Raw genomic sequence first — 25,000 nt, forward strand, 5'->3', positions numbered from 1 at the left:
TCTCCTCTCTCTTTGCCTTCCTCCGATCATCTTTCCGTCTCACAGATTGTGCGATGCTTCTGGGAAAAGTCTTAACCTGCAGGGGAAAGGGGGGGGGGGGGGGGAGAGAGAGCGGGGCGGGCGTCAGAGAGGGGGAGAGGGAGAGGGGGAGGACAGAGAGAGTGGGACGCACACAGAGAGAGGGAGACAGAGGTGCGCGTGTCACCCCCTCGGGTTTGAGAGAGAGAGAAAGAGAGAGATGCCCTCGGGGGTGGGGGGGGGAAGAGAGAGAGAGAGAGAGAGATGCCCTCGGGGGTGGGGGGGGGAAGAGAGAGAGAGAGAGAGATGCCCTCGGGTGAGAGAGAGAGAAAGAGAGAGATGCCCTCGGGGGTGGGGGGGGGAAGAGAGAGAGAGAGAGAGATGCCCTCGGGTGAGAGAGAGAGAGAGAGAGATGGCCTCGGGTGAGAGAGAGAGATGGCCTCGGGTGAGAGAGAGAGTGAGACGCCCTCGGGTGCGCGAGTGAGAGAGACGCCCTCGGGTGAGAGAGAGAGGATGGCCTCGGGTGAGAGAGAGAGTGAGACGCCCTCGGGTGCGCGAGTGAGAGAGACGCCCTCGGGTGCGCGAGTGAGAGAGACGCCCTCGGGTGAGCGAGTGAGAGAGACGCCCTCGGGTGAGCGAGTGAGAGAGACGCCCTCGGGTGAGAGAGAGAGACGCCCTCGGGTGAGAGAGAGAGACGCCCTCGGGTGAGAGAGAGAGACGCCCTCGGGTGAGAGAGAGAGACGCCCTCGGGTGAGAGAGAGAGACGCCCTCGGGTGAGAGAGAGAGACGCCCTCGGGTGAGAGAGAGAGACGCCCTCGGGTGAGAGAGAGAGACGCCCTCGGGTGAGAGAGAGAGACGCCCTCGGGTGAGAGAGAGAGACGCCCTCGGGTGAGAGAGAGAGACGCCCTCGGGTGAGAGAGAGAGACGCCCTCGGGTGAGAGACCCCCTCGGGTGAGTGACGCCCTCGGGTGAGAGAGAGAGACGCCCTCGGGTGAGAGAGACCCCTCGGGTGAGAGAGAGACCCCTCGGGTGAGAGAGAGACCCCTCGGGTGAGAGAGAGACCCCTCGGGTGAGAGAGAGACCCCTCGGGTGAGAGAGAGACCCTCGGGTGAGAGAGAGACCCCTCGGGTGAGAGACGCCCTCGGGTGAGAGACGCCCTCGGGTGAGAGACGCCCTCGGGTGAGAGAGACGCCCTCGGGTGAGAGACAGAGACGCCCTCGGGTGAGAGACAGAGACGCCCTCGGGTGAGAGACGAGAGAGAGACGCCCTCGGGTGAGAGAGAGAGAGAGACGCCCTCGGGTGAGAGAGACGCCCTCGGGTGAGAGAGAGAAGCCCTCGGGTGAGAGAGAGACGCCCTCGGGTGAGAGAGAGACGCCCCTCGGGTGAGAGAGAGACGCCCTCGGGTGAGAGAGAGACGCCCTCGGGTGAGAGAGAGACGCCCTCGGGTGAGAGAGAGACGCCCTCGGGTGAGAGAGAGACGCCCTCGGGTGAGAGAGAGACGCCCTCGGGTGAGAGAGAGACGCCCTCGGGTGAGAGAGAGACGCCCTCGGGTGAGAGAGAGACGCCCTCGGGTGAGAGAGAGACGCCCTCGGGTGAGAGAGAGACCCCCCCCGGGTGAGAGAGAGACCCCCCCGGGTGAGAGAGAGACCCCCCGGGTGAGAGAGAGACCCCCTCGGGTGAGAGAGGAGACCCCTCGGGTGAGAGAGAGAGACGCCCTCGGGTGAGAGAGAGACCCCCTCGGGTGAGAGAGAGACCCCCTCGGGTGAGAGAGACCCCCTCGGGCGAGAGTGAGATGCCCTCGGGTGAGAGTGAGATGCCCTCGGGTGAGAGTTCGCACGTACCAGATCTGACTCTGGCTCCTCAAATCTAAAATTGTATTTTCTCTCAAAATCTTCCTGCTTCCTTAGAAAGAGTTCCCCCTCGTCCTCCGAATCCGACACCCGCGGGGCCTCCTCCAGAGTGGGGGGGCTGAGGGGAGAGAGGGGGCACGCAGCATCATTATACAGCGCAGCGAGTTCACTATCCGTGTATAGAGATACTCAGGATCATTATACAGCGCGGCGAGTTCATTATCCGTGTATAGAGATACTCAGGATCATTATACAGCGCAGCGAGTTCACCATCAGTGTATAGATACTTAGCATCATTATACAGCGCGGCGTGTTCATTATCCGTGTATAGAGATACTCAGCATCATTATACAGCGCAGCGAGTTCACTATCCGTGTATAGAGATACTCAGGATCATTATACAGCGCGGCGAGTTCATTATCCGTGTATAGAGATACTCAGGATCATTATACAGCGCAGCGAGTTCACCATCAGTGTATAGATACTTAGCATCATTATACAGCGCGGCGTGTTCATTATCCGTGTATAGAGATACTCAGCATCATTATACAGCGCGGCGAGTTCATTATCCGTGTATAGAGATACTCAGCATCATTATACAGCGCGGCGTGTTCATTATCAGTGTATAGAGATACTCAGCATCATTATACAGCGCGGCGAGTTCATTATCCGTGTATAGAGATACTCAGCATCATTATACAGCGCGGCGAGTTCATTATCCGTGTATAGAGATACTCAGCATCATTATACAGCGTAGCGTGTGTGCGAGTCTCACCTCTCCTCCTCCGACTCCTCCTCTATATATTCCTTGTTGAGTATATAATCGCGCAGAAACCTCTCCCCCCTCGTCCAGCGACGGGTCAGCCCAGTAATCCTTCAAATAACTCTGCACGGAGGAGACAGCTCTGTCACCACACACACACAGTTCTGTCACTGCACCTCCACACTGCCCACACACAGCTCTGTCACTGCACCTCCACACTGCCCACACACACACACATAGCTGTGACTGCACCTCCACACTGCCCACACACACACAGCTCTGTCACTGCCCACACACACACAGCTCTGTCACTGCACCTCCACACTGCCCACACACAGCTCTGTCACTGCACCTCCACACTGCCCCCCACACACACACAGCTCTGTCACTGCACCTCCACACTGCCCCCACACACACACAGCTCTGTCACTGCACCTCCACACTGCCCCCACACACACACAGCTCTGTCACTACACCTCCACACTGCCTGCACCCACACACACACACAGCTCTGTCACTGCACCTCCACACTGCCTGCCCCCACACACACACAGCTCTGTCACTGCACCTCCACGCTGCCTGCCCCCACACACACACAGCTGTCACTGCACCTCCACACTGCCTGCCCCCACACACACACAGCTCTGTCACTGCACCTCCACACTGCCTGCCACCACACACACACAGCTCTGTCACTGCACCTCCACACTGCCTGCCACCACACACACACAGCTCTGTCACTACACCTCCACACTACCTGCCCCCACACACACACACAGCTCTGTCACTGCACCTCCACACTGCCTGCCCCCACACACACACAGCTCTGTCACTGCACCTCCACACTGCCTGCCCCCACACACACACACAGCTCTGTCACTACACCTCAACACTGCCTGCCCCCACACACAGCTCTGTCACTGTACCTCCACACTGCCTGCACCCACACACACACACAGCTCTGTCACTGCACCTCCACACTGCCTGCCCCCACACACACACAGCTCTGTCACTGCACCTCCACACTGCCTGCCCCCCACACACACACAGCTCTGTCACTGCACCTCCACACTGCCTGCCCCCACACACACACAGCTCTGTCACTGCACCTCCACACTGCCTGCCCCCACACACACACACAGCTCTGTCACTGCACCTCCACACTGCCTGCCCCCCCCACACACACACAGCTCTGTCCCTGCACCTCCACACTGCCTGCCCCCACACACACACAGCTCTGTCCCTGCACCTCCACACTGCCCACACACACAGCTCGGTCACTGCACATCCACACGGCCCACACACACAGCTCTGTCACTGCACCTCCACACTGCCCACACACACACACACACAGCTCTGTCACTAAACCTCCACACTGCCCACACACACACAGCTGTCACTGCACCGCCACACTGCCCACACACACACAGCTCTGTCACTGCACCTCCACACTGCCCACACACGCACACACAGCTCTGTCACTGTCACTGCACCTCCACACTGCCCACACACAGCTCTGTCACCACACACACACACAGCTCTGTCACCACAAACACACACAGCTCTGTCACTGCACCTCCATCCTGCCCTGCACCTCTCTGCTATTCCTGTACTGACCCGCACACACACACAGCTCTGTCAATGCACCTCCATCCTGCCCTGCACACCTCTGCTATTCCTGTACTGACCCCACACACACAAACAAACACACAGCTCTGTCACTGCACCTCCATATTGCCCTGCACCTCTCTCCTGTTCCTGTACTGACCCCCCACACACACAGCTCTGTCACTGCACCTCCATCCTGCCCTGCACACCTCTGCTATTCCTGTACTGACCCACACACACAAACACACACACAGCTCTGTCACTGCACCTCCATCCTGCCCTGCACCTCTCTCCTGTTCCTGTACTGACCCCCCACACACACAGCTCTGTCACTGCACCCCCATCCTGCCCTGCACCTCTCTCCTGTTCCTGTACTGACACACACACACAGCTCTGTCACTGCACCACCACCCTGCCCTGCACCTCTCTACTATTTCTGTACTGACCCCACACACACACACAGCTCTGTCACTGCCCCTCCGTCCTGCACCTCTCTCCTGTTCCTGTACTGACCCCCCCCCCCCCCCCACACACACACACAGCTCTGTCACTGCCCCTACGTCCTGCCCTGCACCTCTCTCCTGTTCCTGTACTGACCCCACACACACTCCTGTACTCACCAACTCCTTCACGCCGTCTTTGTCCGCCATCTCTTTCTGACCCTTTAACCACGTAATGTACTCATCTTCCTCCTTATCCTGCAAAGAGAAAGACCATACCACATTATATAGTGACACCAAGTAAATAACCACACAGATAGCCAGCAAGCTCTAACCACCCCCCCCCCTAAAATTACCACATAATATATATGTGTATACAAGTGTCACAGTGCTACTGGGCGTGGCTAAATGTATACAAAGAAGCCCAACGCTACATCCAATGTGACAAAAATACACAGTGAAATACCTATATATCTCTTGAAAAAAGGGTCATTTAGTTAAACCCTTTGGCCCCTCCCCACTTTCCAAGTAAGCATTTCTTTCGTTGACATTCAGCGGGTTGTGACAGATCCAATGCAGATCATTCTTCCTCTAACTAGAGCGGTAAATAAGAGTTTTAATCAGTTAGTGTTAGGACCTGCGATATTATGGTCATGCCTTGTAAGTGGCTCGCAGGCTTATACTGCTTTGGCCAAAGGGTTAAACTAAATGACCCTTTTTTCAAGAGAGATAGAGATATAGATATATAGATATATATATCTATATATATATGTGTTGCACTGTATTTTTGTCATATTGGATTTAGCTCTGTGCTTCTTTGTTTCTTGTTAGTGACACCAAGTACTTTTATACACTGATAATGAACACGCCACGCTGTATAATGATGCTGAGCATCTCTATACACTGATAAGGAACATCTTGCGCTGTATAATGAGGCGGAGTATCTCAATACCCGAATAATGAAAATGCTGTGCTGTATAATGATGCAGAGTATCTCAATACTCTGAGGGTCAGCATCTATATTACAGGACGACTCAAACAATATTGTTGCTCTCTGTTGTATAACTAGATGTTTGAAAACCGTCGGTGTGCTCAGTCATACCCAGTACTAATCTATGCTGCACAAATCACAGACCTGATCCTGCTTAGTCTTCACCGTCTTGTTAGGAGATTTGCTGTTGTCCCCTCCACGGGGTCCTCATTGTCACTGTCCTCAACAAACTGTCGAAAGCTGCGAGTGACAAAAATGGAAGAGTTACCCAACCATGTCCCATAGCTCCCTCCTGTCTGTGTCACTGTGTCACCCTGCGGTGGGAGGGACAGACTCCATGTCCCATAGCTCCCTCCTGTCTGTGTCACTGTGTCAACCTGCGGGGGGAGGGACAGACTCCATGTCCCATAGCTCCCTCCTGTCTGTGTCACCCTGCGGGGGGAGGGACAGACTCCATGTCCCATAGCTCCCTCCTGTCTGTGTCACCCTGCGGGGGGAGGACAGACTCCATGTCCCATAGCTCCCTCCTGTCTGTGTCACTGTGTCACCCTGCGGGGGGAGGGACAGACTCCATGTCCCATAGCTCCCTCCTGTCTGTGTCACTGTGTCAACCTGCGGGGGAGGGACAGACTCCATGTCCCATAGCTCCCTTCTGTCTGTGTCACTGTGTCACCCTGCGGAGGGAGGGACAGACTCCATGTCCCATAGCTCCCTCCTGTCTGTGTCACTGTGTCAACCTGCGGGGGGAGGGACAGACTCCATGTCCCATAGCTCCCTCCTGTGTGTGTCACTGTGTCACCCTGCGGGGGGAGGGACAGACTCCATGTCCCATAGCTCCCTCCTGTCTGTGTCACTGTGTCACCCTGCGGGGGGAGGGACAGACTCCATGTCCCATAGCTCCCTCCTGTCTGTGTCACTGTGTCACCCTGCGGGGGAGGGACAGACTCCATGTCCCATAGCTCCCTCCTGTCTGTGTCACTGTGTCACCCTGCGGGGGGAGGGACAGACGCCATGTCCCATAGCTCCCTCCTGTCTGTGTCACTGTGTCACCCTGCGGGGGGAGGGACAGACTCCATGTCCCATAGCTCCCTCCTGTCTGTGTCACTGTGTCACCCTGCGGGGGGAGGGACAGACTCCATGTCCCATAGCTCCTCCTGTCTGTGTCACTGTGTCACCCTGCGGGGGGAGGGACAGACTCCATGTCCCATAGCTCCCTCCTGTCTGTGTCACTGTGTCACCCTGCGGGGGGAGGGACAGACTCCATGTCCCATAGCTCCCTCCTGTCTGTGTCACTGTGTCACCCTGCGGGGGGAGGGACAGACTCCATGTCCCATAGCTCCCTCCTGTGTGTGTCACTCACCTGTCTCTGATTTGCTTCTGTTCTTCTAGGTAAGTGGGGGAGCGGGCTCTCTGCGAGAAATGGAAGAGAGAAGGATTATACGGGACACCCTCACACTCAACATAAAGACAGAATTGTACGGTCCTATGTTATATCTTTAGTAGCTTTGCTAAGTGCTGTCCCGCTGGACACTTTATGTATATAATATCCGGGCTGATATTATTCCACCAGGGTTTATTTCATGCGATATATACCGCTAGCTAACTGGAAGCCCTGCTGCTAGGGAGCGGCTCAGTGAGTAAAGACACTGACTGGCACCGAGTGTGAAGCAGGGGAACCTGGGAGAAGGAGCGGCTCAGCGAGTAAAGACACTGACTGGCACTGAGTGTGAAGCAGGGAGCCTGGGAGAAGGACCGGCTCAGTGAGTAAAGACACTGACTGGCACTGAGTGTGAAGCAGGGAACCTGGAGAAGGAGCGGCTCAGTGAGTAAAGACACTGACTGGCACTGAGTGTGAAGCAGGGGAGCCTGGGAGAAGGAGCGGCTCAGTGAGTAAAGACACTGACTGGCACTGAGTGTGAAGCAGGGGAACCTGGGAGAAGGAGCGGCTCAGTGAGTAAAGACACTGACTGGCACTGAGTGGGAAGCAGGGGAACCTGGGAGAAGGAGCGGCTCAGTGAGTAAAGACACTGACTGGCACTGAGTGTGAAGCAGGGGATCCTGGAGAAGGAGCGGCTCAGTGAGTAAAGACACTGACTGGCACTGAGTGTGAAGCAGGGAGCCTGGAGAAGGAGCGGCTCAGTGAGTAAAGACACTGACTGGCACTGAGTGTGAAGCAGGGGAACCTGGGAGAAGGAGCGGCTCAGTGAGTAAAGACACTGACTGGCACTGAGTGGGAAGCAGGGGAACCTGGGAGAAGGAGCGGCTCAGTGAGTAAAGACACTGACTGGCACTGAGTGTGAAGCAGGGGATCCTGGAGAAGGAGTGGCTCAGTGAGTAAAGACACTGACTGGCACTGAGTGTGAAGCAGGGGAGCCTGGGAGAAGGAGAGGCTCAGTGAGTAAAGACACTGACTGGCACCGAGTGTGAAGCAGGGGAACCTGGGAGAAGGAGCGGCTCAGCGAGTAAAGACACTGACTGGCACTGAGTGTGAAGCAGGGGAACCTGGGAGAAGGAGCGGCTCAGTGAGTAAAGACACTGACTGGCACTGAGTGTGAAGCAGGGGAACCTGGGAGAAGGAGCGGCTCAGCGAGTAAAGACACTGACTGGCACTGAGTGTGAAGCAGGGGAGCCTGGGAGAAGGAGCGGCTCAGCGAGTAAAGACACTGACTGGCACTGAGTGTGAAGCAGGGGAACCTGGGAGAAGGAGCGGCTCAGTGAGTAAAGACACTGACTGGCACTGAGTGTGAAGCAGGGGATCCTGGGAGAAGGAGCGGCTCAGTGAGTAAAGACACTGACTGGCACTGAGTGTGAAGCAGGGGATCCTGGGAGAAGGAGCGGCTCAGTGAGTAAAGACACTGACTGGCACTGAGTGTGAAGCGGGGGAACCTGGGAGAAGGAGCGGCTCAGTGAGTAAAGACACTGACTGGCACTGAGTGTGAAGCAGGGGAGCCTGGGAGAAGGAGCGGCTCAGTGAGTAAAGACACTGACTGGCACTGAGTGTGAAGCAGGGGAACCTGGGAGAAGGAGCGGCTCAGTGAGTAAAGACACTGACTGGCACTGAGTGTGAAGCAGGGGAACCTGGGAGAAGGAGCGTCTCAGTGAGTAAAGACACTGACTGGCACTGAGTGTGAAGCGGGGGAACCTGGGAGAAGGAGCGGCTCAGTGAGTAAAGACACTGACTGGCACTGAGTGTGAAGCAGGGGAACCTGGGAGAAGGAGCGGCTCAGTGAGTAAAGACACTGACTGGCACTGAGTGTGAAGCAGGGGAACCTGGGAGAAGGAGCGGCTCAGTGAGTAAAGACACTGACTGGCACTGAGTGTGAAGCAGGGGAGCCTGGGAGAAGGAGCGGCTCAGTGAGTAAAGACACTGACTGGCACTGAGTGTGAAGCAGGGGAACCTGGGAGAAGGAGCGGCTCAGTGAGTAAAGACACTGACTGGCACTGAGTGTGAAGCAGGGGAGCCTGGGAGAAGGAGCAGCTCAGTGAGTAAAGACACTGACTGGCACTGAGTGTGAAGCAGGGGAGCCTGGGAGAAGGAGCGGCTCAGTGAGTAAAGACACTGACTGGCACTGAGTGTGAAGCAGGGGAGCCTGGGAGAAGGAGCGGCTCAGCGAGTAAAGACACTGACTGGCACTGAGTGTGAAGCAGGGGAACCTGGGAGAAGGAGCGGCTCAGCGAGTAAAGACACTGACTGGCACTGAGTGTGAAGCAGGGAAACCTGGGAGAAGGAGCGGCTCAGCGAGTAAAGACACTGACTGGCACTGAGTGTGAAGCAGGGGAACCTGGGAGAAGGAGCGGCTCAGCGAGTAAAGACACTGACTGGCACTGAGTGTGAAGCAGGGGAACCTGGGAGAAGGAGCGGCTCAATGAGTAAAGACACTGACTGGCACTGAGTGTGAAGCAGGGGAACCTGGGAGAAGGAGCGGCTCAGTGAGTAAAGACACTGACTGGCACTGAGTGTGAAGCAGGGGAGCCTGGGAGAAGGAGCGGCTCAGTGAGTAAAGACACTGACTGGCACTGAGTGTGAAGCAGGGGAGCCTGGGAGAAGGAGCGGCTCAGTGAGTAAAGACACTGACTGGCACTGAGTGTGAAGCAGGGGAGCCTGAGAGAAGGAGCGGCTCAGTGACTAAAGACACTGACTGGCACTGAGTTTGGAGCAGGTGGAACCTGGTTCAATTCCCGGTGTCGGCTCCTTGTGACCTTGGGCAAGTCACTTTATCTCCCTGCGCCTCAGGCACCAAAAACACAGATTGTAAGCTCCACGGGGCAGGGACCTGCGCCTGCATAAATGTCTCTGTAAAGCGCTGCGTACAACTAGCTATACAAGAACATGCTGCTATTATTAGAAGAGATCGCACGGTCAACCCTTTTTGTCCAATCTCAATGGGCAGTCTAGGTGGCCGATGTTTCCATGGTAAGGGCATTGCCCCACCCTGACGGGCGTTACCTGATCCTGGAGAAAATCAGCATCTCCGTCACTATCGTCCTCATCTTCGTATTTTCTGTAGGGGAATAAAAAATAAAATAAAAAAAAAGGAATATATTTCACAGAGAAGAGAGTCAGAGCGCGCGTCAGAGCGCGCGTCAGAGACAAAAAGAAGAGACGGGCGAGCGAAAGAGAGACGGGCGAGCGAAAGAGAGACGGGCGAGCGAAAGAGAGACGGGCGAGCGAAAGAGAGACGGGCGAGCGAAAGAGAGACGGGCGAGCGAAAGAGAGACGGGCGAGCGAAAGAGAGACGGGCGAGCGAAAGAGAGACGGGCGAGCGAAAGAGAGACGGGCGAGCGAAAGAGAGACGGCAGACGATAGAGCAAGAGACAGGGGAGAGAAACGAGGCACAGGCACACAGATACAAAAAAGGCCCTTTTATCTGCAATCAGAAAAACCTCACATTGATATAATAAACACTTTTATGATAAAAAAGCGACAAGAATAAAATGAGTTGGGACACAGTAGTGCAACGCGTTTCACCGCACCCCTCTTTTTCAAGGATAACTTTCCGCTCGTAATCTTTGATGTACATCGGTCTCTCCGCGGAGAACGTGTCACTCCTGCTGACAGAAGACTGACCTGTAAGATAAGAAATAGGGTTTGTCTCTCAAGCAGGGTGTCAAAGGGTCAGTCCCAGGTAGGGGCAAAGTGACCTAATGACAAAGACGTGTTTAATGGGTTAAAGGGTCAGTCCCACGTAGGGGCAAAGTGACCTAATGACAAAGACGTGTTTAATGGGTTAAAGGGTCAGTCCCACGTAGGGGCAAAGTGACCTAATGACAAAGACGTGTTTAATGGGTTAAAGGGTCAGTCCCACGTAGGGGCAAAGTGACCTAATGACAGGGACGTGTGTAATGGGTTAAAGGGTCAGTCCCACGTAGGGGCAAAGTGACCTAATGACAGGGACGTGTTTAATGGGTTAAAGGGTCAGTCCTACGTAGGATGTAATGAGGGACACGCTTATGAACACATCACACAAGGCGACAGTGCCTTATTCCCGGTCCCATTGCGTGTATATTATAGATGGGTGCTGAGTATCACCTTCGCCGCTATAAAAGGTGACATCCTCCTGGTATATTTGAGGATCCTTCTTCTTGAGCAGGGACAGAGTGCGATAAAAATCCTTCTCTAGTTTGGGATCAATGGTCTGCAGTAAAAAATATTGCACATTAATGATTTTGCGACTGACCCTCCCCCCGCTGGGTGACACAGACAGGAGGGAGCTATGGGACATGGAGTCTGTCCCTCCCACCGCAGGGTGACACAGTGACACAGACAGGAGGGAGCTATGGGACATGGAGTCTGTCCCTCCCCCCGCAGGGTGACAGACAAAAGGGATCCAATGACATATACGGATATATTTGATTAATTCTCACCAACTCATCATCCTCCTCCGACTCTGAGCTTGACGTGTCACTGTCCTGTGTGTCTCCGTAACGATCCTTCACTGCAAAAGTACCAAAACAGAACCCCCGCCCGGTCATCCAACCAGCTTTTATTTTATCACTATGTCCCCGTGTGGATGTAGGACCCCAGGGTGCTCAGACTTCCAATCCCACTTCAAAGGGCCAACACCCTCACCAGAAGCAGCGCAGTAAAGGGTGCAGGGCTGCATTTCCCAGAATGCCCAAGGAAAGGTTTTGGCACTCAAATGTATATCAGGTCTCTATGGAGGTGTCAGACAAGCACCTCTACTTCTAGTGCTGCAACGGAGGAGGCAGCAGAACTACGTTTCCCAGAATGCACAGGGTAGCTGCCTAGCAGACAGGGCCATGCACGGAGATGCTACCATCAGGATTTGTAAGCAATGGGCACCCTCCCTCTTCAAAGGCAAGCAACACCCAGCGTTATCACAGCACATGCCCCCCAAAAGGCAGGGCTCCATGTCTGAGAATGCCCAGAGCCAGCAGGGTCTCACACACACACACACTTACCTAGACACACCCACACACCTACCCAGACAGACACACACAGTTGTACTCAGACAGACAGACGCACGCACGCTTTACCCAGACAGACAGACAGACACGCACTTTACCCAGACAGACACACGCGCGCACGCTTTACCCAGACAGACACACGCGCACGCTTTACCCAGACAGACACACGCGTGCACGCTTTACCCAGACAGACACACGCGCACGCTTTACACAGACAGACGCGCGCACGCTTTACACAGACAGACGCGCGTACGCTTTACACAGACAGACGCGCGCACGCTTTACACAGACAGACGCGCGCACGCTTTACCCAGACAGACGCGCGCACGCTTTACACAGACAGACGCGCGCACGCTTTACCCAGACAGGCAGACGCACGCAATACACACGCACGCTTTACCCAGACAGACGCACGCAATACACACGCACGCACACTTACCCAGACACACACACACTTACCCAGACACACACACGCACGCATTCTTACCCAGACACACACGCACGCATACTTACCCAGACACACACACATACACCTCCAGTGGAGGCCTGCAAACATTCTAGGCCTCGACTAAAGCCGGGGACTGAAGTGGGTGGCTCAGCCCGGGGACGTGGCACCCATGTCCGACCTGGGCAGGTGGGTGGGTTAAGGACTTCCGTTTAACTCACGTCGCTGCAGCTCCTCCTTCTCCCGGTACCGATCGTAGCGCTCCGCGAACTTGCGGTTGATCTTCAGCTCGGCCATGCTGCTAACGCTTGCGACCCGGAAGCACGTTGATGATCAGGAGGCTGGCCATGCGTTCCAAGGCTTTACGTCTTGCGTTCCAAGACTTTACGGCATGTGTTCCAAGACTTTACGGCATGCGTTCCAGGACTTTACGGTATGCGTCCCAAGGCTTTGCGGCATGCGTCCCAAGGCTTTGCGGCATGCGTTCCAAGGTTTTGCGGTATGCGTTCCAAGGCTTTGCGGCATGCGTTCCAAGGCTTTACGTCTTGCACGCCCCGATTTTACGGCATGCGTTCCAAGGCTTTACGTCTTGCGTTCCAAGATCAAACATCATGCTTTCTATAAACCCACTGCCAGTAAAGCCCGTGAGGTTTCTCTGACCACGCCCCTTGATTTAAAGGTCTGGTGTATTGTATAAGGCAGATCAGAAGGGGATTATAATGAAACATTCATATTATTATTAGTACATATTAATGAGTAAATATGATTTAATGTTTCAATAGAAATGCACCTAATTATATCATGAGTATTATTGTTGAATTAAGAAAAATAATAATGTACATTAAAATAGGTAATTCAAAGGGTAATACAGTAGTGAGAAGTGAAACAGAAAGTCAATGGACATGAATGACAATGAGGTCATTTATTACAAATTGATAATACAGATTTGATTAAATTAGGTAAGTGTAAAATCACTAAAGATTATCATCTCTACACTTAATTAAAAAAAAATTTGTCAATATAGATTGTATTCAATGAAGTGACTGTGAGGGTCACCAGGTGTACAGTATCAGTATGGAACCGGACTGTCTTGTATTTGGACACTCTACCCAGTAACAAATTAGAGGTAATACTGGGTGTGTATGTGTATACCGGTATTACCTCTCTGGGCGTGTGCTGTATGCCGGCATTACCTCTTTGGGCGTGTATGTGTATACTGGTATTACCTCTCTGGGTGTGTATGTATATACCGGTATTACCTCTCTGGGTGTGTATGTATATACCGGTATTACCTCTCTGGGTGTGTATGTATATACCGGTATTACCCCTCTGGGTGTGTATGTATATACCGGTATTACCTCTCTGGGTGTGTATGTGTATACCGGTATTACCTCTCTGGGCGTGTATGTGTATACCAGTATTACCTATCTGGGCGTGTATGTGTATGCTGGTATTACCTATCTGGGCGTGTATGTGTATATCAGTTTTACCTCTCTGGGTGTGTATATGTATTACCTCTCTACACTGCTTGCAGTGTATATCGGTATTACCTCTCTGGGCGTGTACGTGTATACCAGTTTTACCTCTCTGGATGTGTATATGTATTACCTCTCTAGGCTTGCATGTGTATACCGGTATTACCTCTCATAGTGACCTGGCCGGCTTGGGGGAGGTCGCAGGATTTCCCTGAGCAGGGAGAGAGCAGGGCTGCTGCTAAGGGGCTGGGCAGCTTCCTCCGTCATGATTGGCTGCTGCTGAGTAATGCAGCCAATCAGCAGGAGTTGTGAGGATTCGGGGGGTGGGGCCAAGGAGGGGAGGAAACAGCATGGAGTGGTGACAGGGGTGTGTGTTTTTGTGTGTCTCTCGAGCCCGTCGTACCTTTCACCATTGTGTCCAGTATTTTTGGAGAAGCCACCTGGCAACCCTAGTGACTTTACAATGACTAAAGATGATCATGTACATTCATTAAAAATGAATTGGCTGTATAGATTATATTAAATCAAGTATAGCCCTTGGACGAGGCAAGAATATCCCTCTTCAGTATTATCTTTGCTCTCCCTATATGGGGAGAGGGATAGAAAAGATGCCCTAAGCATACTCTGTCTCACTGTAACGATGCTCGTCTCAAGCAGGAAGCGAACCGCAGGGCTGAGTAAGGAAGGTGAAAGAACCGACCTGAGCCGAGGGGCAGAGTCCTGATAGAGTAGTGAGTCATAAGCCGAAGGTCAGGGCTGGCAGCAGTGTTGCGTAGTCGTGTGTGGATGCAGAGGTCGAGGCAGGCTGAAGACAAGGACAGTCGAGGTACGTAGCCGGGTCTGGAAACGAGGAAGACAATAGGTAAGCGTGTTGCATGTACTCAGCATGAACTGGAACTTTGCTCGGCAACTTCCTGCTTACAGGGCTGTCCTTTTTAAAGGAAGTTGCCAGAAGCAAAAAATGGACGATTCTGCCACAGAAGGCGAGCAAGAGCAAAATCCCGGACCGGACTCTGAAAACACAGCACGGATTTTGCTAAACCTCATAGTACCCCCACCCTCCAGAATCGATCTCCGGACGATTAAATGGGTTTGGCAGGGAATCTCCGGTGGAAACCTCGGATCAAGGAGGAAGGGTGGGCATCACCAGCCTTCATCCAGGAATACTCTTCTGGACCATATCCCTTCCAAGATACAAAGTACTGGAGACTACCTTGAGATTTACAAGAATTCAGAATCCGGCGAATGATATACTCCTCTTGATTATCCACCAGGACCGGTCCTGGAAGGGTGGAAGTAGCAGAGAAGTTGTTATGGACCACAGCCTTTAGTAGTGACACATGGCAGACTGGGGGAATCCTTAAGGTATCTGGTAGGTCCTATTTAAACACAACCGTATTTACTTGTTTCGCAATCTTGTAGGGACCTCTAAATCTGGGCCCAAGCTTCAGGGAAAGAATCTTCAGACGGATGTTCCTGGTAGATAGCCAGATGTGGTCTCCAGCCTGGAACTGTGGAGCTGGCTGCCAACGCTTATCCGCATGATCCTTCTGCTGAAAGGTGGCTTTGGTTAGGTTGTCATGAATTCTTTTTCACAGAGACTGTATCTCCTGGACCTTGTCATCCATCGTAGGAACTCCAGAACGGGAGACAGACGATGGGAGAGCAGAAGAATGGTACCCATAGGCACAGAAGAATGGGGATTCTTGTGTAGAGTCGTGTTTCAATGAGTTCCATGCAAATTCTGCCCAAAGAAGAAGAAGATCCACCCAGTTATCCTGGCTTTCAGAGTCGAAGTAACATAGAAATTGCTCCAAGGATTGATTAGTCCTTTCCGTGAGGCCATTGGACTGAGGGTGGTATGATGACGAGAAGTGGAGTGAAATCCCCATTGATTTGCAGAAAGCTCTTCAAAATTTGGCAATAAACTGGGAGTCACGGTCGGAGACTATCTCAGTCGGAATACCATGAAGGTGAAATATCTCCTTGGTGAAAATTTCAGAAAGTTCGTAGGCAGTGGGTAACTTCCTGAGTGGTACAAAATGGGCCTGTCTTGTGAAGCGATCGACCATTACTAGACTGGTCGTCATACCCTTAGATGGCGGAAACTCTACGATAAAGTCCACAGACAATTGGGTCCATGGTCTGGTAGGAACCGGGAGAGGATGGAGCAACTCACAAGGCAGATTCCGTGGTACCTTTGTTTGAGCGCAGACAGCACAAGCGGCTACAAAGTCTTTAACGTCCTTGCGAATATCTGGCCACCAGAAGAGCCATTCTATGAAATCCTAGGTCTTTCCAACTCCTGGATGACCAGCCACCTTCGCTTGGTGACCCCACTGCAACACCTCACGACGAAACTGGGGAGGTACAAATAACCTGGATTTACGTGTAAACGTGGGTCTAGGATCCTCCGCCTGTGCTTGCGAATAGAGTTGTAATAGAGCAGATGAAACTGGCGAATTAATCTGAGACGGTGGAATGATGAGAATTGTCGAGACAGTACATCCGCTTTGGCATTTTTGGCGCCTGGTCAAAAGGTAATAATGAAATTGGAGCGTGTAAAAAAAAAAAAAAAGCCCACCTCACCTGTCGAGTCCCGAGTCTCTTAGCACCTTCAATTTATTCCAAATTCTTGTGATCCGTTAATAGTGATGGGTTGCATGGTACCTTCCAGAAAATGTCGCCGCTCTTGAGCGAATTTTACGGCAATTCCCGGTTCCCAACATCGTAATTTGTCTCGATGGAAGAAAATTTATTAAACAAGGAGGTGCAGGGGTTTGTCTCCTTTGAATCTCCTGCCATTGGGATAGGATGGCCCCAGTTGCCACATCGGATGTATCCACCTTCACTACGAAAGGCTTAGAGGGGTCGGGATGGACCAGGACCAGGGCGGACGAGGAAGCAGACTTCAGTCTCTTGAAGGCCTGTACTGCCTCAGGTGTCCACTGTCACGGGAGACGCACTTAATAACACATTTATATTCGTGGATCCTGATTGAGCAGAACAGGTTGAGCAAAATAAACTGAGATTTATTCCCTTGATAGGCAAACACACGACAACTGCAGAATAAACTTAATAATTGCACTTACGGGTAGAGGAACAGAGGATAATGTCCAGAAAGGTGCAAAGCACCAGAAGATTGTCTTTTAAAATGTAGTCCTTTTGCAAATTGCCAAATAAATAGCCAGTCCACTCCTTCTGTGAATGTGTAAAGTCTTTTCTGGTTCTCTGGGATTCGTTCTGGATCCCCCAGGGCTAACGAAATCCTGAAGCAGGGCAAGTTTCCTTGTTGCGATGTTTTTAACCCCTGGCGTTCTGGAATCTTAGCCGCTGTACTTAGGTCTTATCCGCTTGAAGAAATCAGGTAGCAACAGCAACAACAACAGCAACAACACAGGAATGAGGGGTACAGGCCTTTTTAAGGACAAGGGCCTGTGAAGTGTTACATTAGCCTCATCGCATTGGCAAGGAATTATCTTCCTCCTATCAGAACCTGCCATGTCACATGAGCAAATCCTACAGCCAGCCCAGGAAACTCTGTGCTCAGTAAACAGCTTGGTAGCACTGCTAAGTAAAAAGGGGCCACTCATTTCTGGGGACGCAATGTCTGGAGTTTGGTCCCAAGGTGTGAAATATCTAGGATGAGAAACAGGATCTGCTACTCAGAAACATCCTGATTAAGTGACACTTTAAGAATCTGGGGTCTTTCATCTATGCATAACATTTGTTCCTTAATGCATTACAAAGGCAGGCAGAAAAAAATAGCATCCTGCCGGTACATTTTAAAACTGCAACAGAAAGGCACTTCATCAAAAATATATGTTTCCCTTAAGACAAAGTTATATTTTTAATATGTGTGTTCTTGGGGGGTTACACTGAGGCTGCACACCAAAAATCAGGGTGCTGGCTCACTCCGTTCCTAAATTAGCAGTCTTAATGGAACGGCTCCTGTTATTCAGCACTGCAGGTAGTGACTAGCCTGCACAAAGGGGACAGCAATGCATATAGGGGAAAATAGTACATGGGAACAGCATATAAAATTAACCCTTTCATCCTCAATACGAAATAGGGGTAACCAGCCGAGCCCACTGCCTTTATTAATGCGCTGATTACCCCCATTTTCGCCACATCCACTTCTTGGGATTCGCCTCCTGTTTCGTAAGAGCTGTAATGGGACCCACCACCTTTGAGAAGTTTTTAATGAAACTTCTGTAGTAATTGGCGAATCTCAGAAAGTGCTGAGTGGGCTTGAGACCCTTCGGTACAGGCCAGTCCACCACTGCTGAGACCTTGGCTCTGTCAATCTCAAAACCCTGGGCGGATATGATGTAACCGAGGAAGGATCCCGATTTCCTGATCCCGCAATAATCGGGCAGTCATGGATCCGGTGACCCTGGGACCCACAATACAGGCACAAGTCCAAGGTACGCCTCCTGCGGAGTAGGCGGAGAAACAACATTTGGGGCCAACCGAGTAGTTGGACTCTTATCAGCACGGCACTTCTCGGACAGGCATTCCTGCATTCTGAGTTCGATCCATACGCAGAGAGAAATCAACTCCTCAAGGTCCCGGCCGGTCAACTCATCTTTTAGGGGTTCCGATAGTCCCTGCCAAAAGCCCACTACCAGGGCTTCATTATTCCAGCCGGTTTCGGCCGCGAGGGTGCGAAACTCAATGTCGTACCGGTCTACCGTGTGAGTTCGCTGGCGGATCCGCAGGAGTGAAGCGGAAGCAGAAGATACCCGTCCTGGAGCGTCAAACACCAATTTGAAAGTACGGATGAAGGCAGAGGAGTCACTAATCAGGGGCGAATCCCTCTCCCAGAGCGGGGAGGCCCAGGCCAGTGCCTTGTCAGTAAGAAGAGAAATGATGTAGGCCACCCGGGCTCGGGGCGTGGTGAGCATGGACGGTTGCAATTCAAATTGGATAGAACATTGATTAAGAAATCCCCTGCATGCCATAGGTTCCCCTCCATACCGTGGAGGAGTCGGGATCCGAGGTTCTCTGATTGCTGGGGATACCAGAAGCGGTATCGGAGCCGCATCTGCAACCTTCAAGTTCGGTTGATGGGTGCCTGTGTGAGGTGACCAAGTCCTGCACCGCATCACACATCCGTGCCAGTTGTTGGTCGTGTAGGGTGAGGCGTTACTCATGATCCCCTAAGTACTGTCCTTGCAGGGTAACGGCTCGTCCTACCTCAGCGGGGTCCATATTTGGGCCGAGCAAAATGTAACGATGCTGGTCTCAAGCAGGAAGCGAAGCACAGGGATGGGGTAGGAAGGTGAAAGAACCAACCTGAGACGAGGGACAGAGTAGTGAGTCGGAAGCCTAAGGTCAGGGCTGGGAGCAGTGCTAAGTAGTCGGTGTGGTCGAAGCAGGCTGAAGACAAGGATAGTCAAAGGTTCGTAAGCCGGGTCTGGTAACGAGGAAGACAATAGGCAAGCGCGTTGCATAAACTCAGCATCAACTGGAACGTTGCTTGGCCACTTCCTGCTTACAGGGCTGTATCCTTAAAGAAAGTTGCCAGGAGCAAATATGGACGATTCTGCCACAGAGGGCGAACAAGAGCAAAATCCCGGACCGGGCTGTGAAAACCCGGCACGGGTTTTGCCAAACCTCATACTCCCCTTTCCCCCTGACTGGATAATCACGTCCAGTGGGATCTGTAACGTTGCTGACTGCAAACAGGATATGGACCCGCAGGATAGTAGTAGGGAGTAATACACCGACCTTGGCCTGGGATCAGAGGCCTGGGATGCAAGGGTAATCAGGTCCGGTTCCGAGGTCGCGGCAGGCAAAGGGTAGTCAAGTCCGGTTCCGAGGTCGAGGCAGGCAGGGTGTATTCAGATTCAGTTCCAAGGTCAGACAGCAGGCAAAACAAAGGTACGGGGGAGTTCAGACAGGACAAGGTAACCAGTACTTTGCACGAGCAAGGACTAGTAGCAACTGCCTGCTATTTAAGGCCAGAGTCAGCTGCTGGCAATGAGATCCAAAGAGAGGCTGATTTCCTGTCAGGGGAGTAAGGGCAGGATTTGCCAGGAAGCAGGATGGTCGTGGAAGCTTCAGACCAGATGTCACTTCCTGGTTGTTCAGACAGATCCCTTATAGTATCCCCCCCTTCAGGGTCGAACTCCGGGTCGACCAGGTCCTGGTTTTTCTGGCTGACTATGATGAAACGCCTTGACTAGAGCTGGAGCATGAAGATACTGAGACTTCACCCAGCTCCTATCAACAAGACCAACCCCCTTCCAATCAACCAGATATTGAATCAATCCTCTGGAGTTACGAGAGTCACGTATTTGCCGCACTTCGTATTCAATTTGACCCTATTATTAACGACATTGACGTCGCTGACCTGAGTGAGACCCGGCGAGTGGGAAGAGGCAGCTCACGGAACAAGGAGGGAGCTATACATTGTGGAAGGGTAAACAAGTAGAATAATGCCGGCTTAGCATAGTTTGTTTTGCCTTCAAGAACTGATAAACCAAGTCAACCAATTCCCAATCAGGAATCAACAAAGGTTCCATGACTCTCCATGCAACACTGGCAGGGAACCGGTATGGTCGTAAGCCCATGTGCCACGACTCAACGCCAATGACTAAACCAAGGAGGAATTCTGCGTTGACCATGCCATGACCAAGTCTTTTCTGATGTTCCCGGAGGTGGACAGACTACTTCTTCTTAACGACTTCAACACCAGAGATAGAAGACACTCGAACCTCTGGAACAAAGCCATTGTCAAGGAATGAGTGGAAAAGATCAATTCCAACAGTATCTTCCACTTGACCAAATGGGCAGGACATAGACTCACCATTACCAATGCCCTGTTCCACCAGAATAACAATCAAAAGACATGGCAACACCTGGAACCTAAGCATTGACACTTGTATGTAGGTATATCTTTATTTGTATAGCGTCATCCATGTACATAGCGCTTTACCGCAGTAATATACCTGACATAATAGCAGACAAGAGAAATAAGCGCTTCATATAAAAAAGTAAATATTAGGAAAAGTAGTCCCTTCCCTGAAAAGCTTACAATCTAAGTGGTAAGTAGGGAAAACTTACAGAGACAGTAGGAGGGTGTTATGATAAGTGTGTCAACAAGGGGTCATGGTTAATGCATATGAGATGCCTGTGGAGCTACACAAATGCTTCATTAAAGAGGTGTGTTTAAAGATTGGTCGTAAAAGGTGGAGAGGGTGCTAGTCGGATATTGAGGGGAAGGGCATTCCAGAGGTGTGGGGCAGTAAGTGAGATAAGTTTTAGGCGGGAGAGAGCTTTAGATACAAAAGGGGGTAGACAGAAGACATCCTTGAGCAGAATGCAAGAGTTGGGAAGGTGTATAGCGAGAAATTAGGGGGGAGATGTAAGGAGGAGCAGAAGCTTTAAAAGAGGGGAGGAGATTTTGTGAGTAATATGGGATTTAATAGGGAGCCAGTAAAGGGATTTCAGCAGGAGTGACGCCGATACATTTAGGAGAGAGTAAAGTGATTCTAGCAGCAGTATTTAGGATAGATTGTTGGGGAGACAAGTGAGAGGCAGGAAGGCCGGACCATAGAAGGTTAACATAGTTGAGACGGGAGAGAATGAGGGCATGTGCTATTTTTTTGCAGTTGGTTGACTGTGTCATTGTCTGTCCGAAATTGAAAAGATGTCCACATCCCTTGAGCTATGCTAGAAGCTGATGACTGCTGAACCCACTCATTCGTTTGGTCACGTCCATCAAACTGGCTCTCAATTGGTGGCTGCCGCAGAAGCAATGCCGATGGAACATCAACGTAGAAGGAATCATTGACCCTATAAAGCGCGACCTCTTCCAACAGTGCCTCGACAACAATCTGGCGAATTCCAACGAATAACAGTGGGAGGGTAGGCAACACTTGCCCATACATCTACCATGATCAGCACTTCCAAAGAGACAATTGGATTCTCTACAAGGAAAAGCACGACTGCTTTGATGAGAATGACCAGGAGATCCAAGAGTTGATCGACCGAAAGTGTAAAGCCTTTTGTGCTTGACAGAACAACATTAACTCCATGCAAAACATACAGTATGGGGGGGAAGACAAGGTGAAAGAGATTCAATAGTTCACCAACCTCCACAAAATGCAGAGTTTACAGTGCCACCAAAGGCCATCTATGGTCTGAGCACTTAGGGACAAAACCCCTGTCACCTTGAAATCCAATAACGCCTCAAATGTGCTAGTGCAGCTTTTGGTCACCTAAGAAAACAGATGTCCAAAGACTTCGACAAAAGATCCTAAATGGAGCTTATGGTTCATGTAGCAGTCGTGATCCCCACCCTCCTGTATGGAGCTGAGACATGGACAACAGGAGAAACCTCAAGATGCTGGAAAAGTACCATCAACGCTGCCTGCAGAAGATCCTTCAACTAGTCGGAAGACAGATGCGCCAACATTAGCAGCCGCTTGAAAGAAAATACCGCAAGCATGGGAGGTCACGACTCACTCAACATCAACATCGATGGACCTACATCGTCCGGATGCCCGACTCGAGACTTTGGAAGCAAGTTTTATTCTCCCAGCAGAGGTCGTGGCAAATGTTCGAGAGGAGGGCAAAGAAAGCGGTTCAAGGATTTCAAGATTCCCAAAAGGAATAAATGCGACATCGTCTCATGGAACAATTACACATGAGCCCCCCAGATGGAGGACAAGTTTACTGCAAATAGCTCAACATTTAAAATTCCTACGACCACAACCAGAGGCGAAAAAGTGGGATCGGCAGAACGGTGTCGCAGACCGAATCAAAAACCCAAGACCACCCGTTCCATTTGGAAAAACATGTCCCTGAGTTGTTTGAGGGTCTTTTGATCCTGGTTGGCCTCATGATCCATCTACGATCCACTGGTGACATAACAATGGGAGACAATTAAGAATTTTAAAAGCTAAATATTAATGTTTTAAAAAGTTATATGTATTACTTTTTATAATTATCAACAAGTGTTAGTTGTAATTAAATACATAAATATAATAAGCACACCCTGCATAATATAGACACGCTTATTCAAATACATTGTAGTAAATATTTAGTAATAATTCAGACGGGAGCTATGGGACATGGAGTCTGTCCCTCCCCCCCGCAGGGTGACACAGTGACACAGACAGGAGGGAGCTATGGGACACAGAGTCTGTCCCTCCCCCCCGCAGGGTGACACAGTGACACAGACAGGAGGGAGCTATGGGACATGGAGTCTGTCCCTCCCCCGCAGGGTGACCCAGTGACACAGACAGGAGGGAGCTATGGGACATGGAGTCTGTCCCTCCCCCCGCAGGGTGACACAGTGACACAGACAGGAGGGAGCTATGGGACACGGAGTCTGTCCCTCCCCCCGCAGGGTGACACAGTGACACAGACAGGAGGGAGCTATGGGACATGGAGTCTGTCCCTCCCCCCGCAGGGTGACACAGTGACACAGACAGGAGGGAGCTATGGGACATGGAGTCTGTCCCTCCCCCCGCAGAGTGACTCAGTGACACAGACAGGAGGGAGCTATGGGACATGGAGTCTGTCCCTCCCACCGCAGGGTGACACAGTGACACAGACAGGAGGGAGCTATGGGACACGGAGTCTGTCCCTCCCCCCGCAGGGTGACACAGTGACACAGACAGGAGGGAGCTATGGGACATGGAGTCCGATCTTCCCACACTATACCAGAAACAAGCATTTAAAACAAAAGAATACATTCACAGTGAGGTTTTGTGCGTTTCAGAACATTCAGGAATACAGAGAGTCGAGTTTTCGAATTAATTTATTTTATTCATCTTCAAAACGGCTGACAAACATTGACGCTTACAATATTAAAGAGAATTTAACAGACCCTCATCTATAAATTAAACATCAATCTGTAACATAAAAAATAAGCAAAATATTCAAGTCCACAGATATTAATTTAATAGTTAAAAAACGGAAAAAATTATACAACAGTTCCTTCAAAGGCTTAATAAATAGAATATGTTTTAAAAACAGCTGCATCAAAGGCTTTTAATATTGAAAATTCATTTTCAAGAGACATTTAAAATAGTTTATAATTGCTCTGCTGTTTATGTGTAAATGTATATATATATATATATATATATATATATATATATATGTATATATATATATATAGTTATACACAGTCCTCTGTATTCGACGGTCCACTTTCCGTCGTCGCATAATGCAGTCCCGCTGGACGCATTATCCGCCATCGGAAACCGCTTATCCGACACTCACCGCCGACCGATTAACATGGGACCCGACAGCCCGTTATCAGGCGACGGTTTGCGGGACGCAGTCCGGCGGATAAGCGAGGACCGCCTGTATGTATATATGTACATCTTTTTTTCAAATTATTATAACTTCCGAAATACTGTAAAATAACAGGATAGTGTCACAAAGGACATACATACATACATACATACATACATACATATATATATATATATATATATATATATACATATATAATAATAGAACATTACCATTCTCACGTCCGGTAAAGGAAGACTGCACTCGGATCAGTATAAGCAACAACAAAAAAAAAGTCGGTATTAGGCATCAATACAACATGAACAGGCCGCCCAATCCGACAATCGGTTCCGGAGAGGAAACATCGGATTGGGCGGCCTGTACATGTTGTATTGATGCCTAATACCGACTCTTTTTTTGTTGTTGCTTATACTGATCCGAGTGCAGTCTTCCTTTACCGGACGTGAGAATGGTAATGTTCTATTATTATGAGAGACTGGCACCTGTTGATGTTATTTAGTATATTGAGTGCAAGCTTAAAACTGTTGATATATATATATATATATATATATATATATATATATATATATATATATATATATATATATATATATATATATATATATATATATATATATATATACTGAGTTAAGTTATGGTGAGTAAAAAAAAGTGACAAAAACCCTCCACAGGAAAGCAAATATGCAAATATAGCTGTATGCTCATC

General features: G+C 50.8%; 1 protein-coding gene across 1 annotated transcript in view; it reads right to left on the minus strand.

Moving 5' to 3' along the window:
• Positions 1-13,319, minus strand: part of KRI1 (KRI1 homolog) — a 27,105-nt gene extending 13,786 nt beyond the window's left edge. The window contains 13 exon segments of the mRNA XM_075577834.1: positions 8-76; positions 1,860-1,986; positions 2,644-2,711; positions 2,713-2,754; positions 4,860-4,937; positions 5,815-5,834; positions 5,837-5,910; positions 7,031-7,080; positions 10,118-10,172; positions 10,645-10,738; positions 11,201-11,306; positions 11,536-11,606; positions 12,766-13,319. Of these exon segments, the coding sequence (XP_075433949.1) occupies positions 8-76; positions 1,860-1,986; positions 2,644-2,711; positions 2,713-2,754; positions 4,860-4,937; positions 5,815-5,834; positions 5,837-5,910; positions 7,031-7,080; positions 10,118-10,172; positions 10,645-10,738; positions 11,201-11,306; positions 11,536-11,606; positions 12,766-12,841 (930 nt within the window). The 5' untranslated portion in view covers positions 12,842-13,319.
• Positions 13,320-25,000: the final 11,681 nt, after the last annotated feature.

The sequence above is a fragment of the Ascaphus truei genome, chromosome 20 (genome assembly GCF_040206685.1).
Source record: "Ascaphus truei isolate aAscTru1 chromosome 20, aAscTru1.hap1, whole genome shotgun sequence".
Classification (NCBI taxonomy): domain Eukaryota; kingdom Metazoa; phylum Chordata; class Amphibia; order Anura; family Ascaphidae; genus Ascaphus; species Ascaphus truei.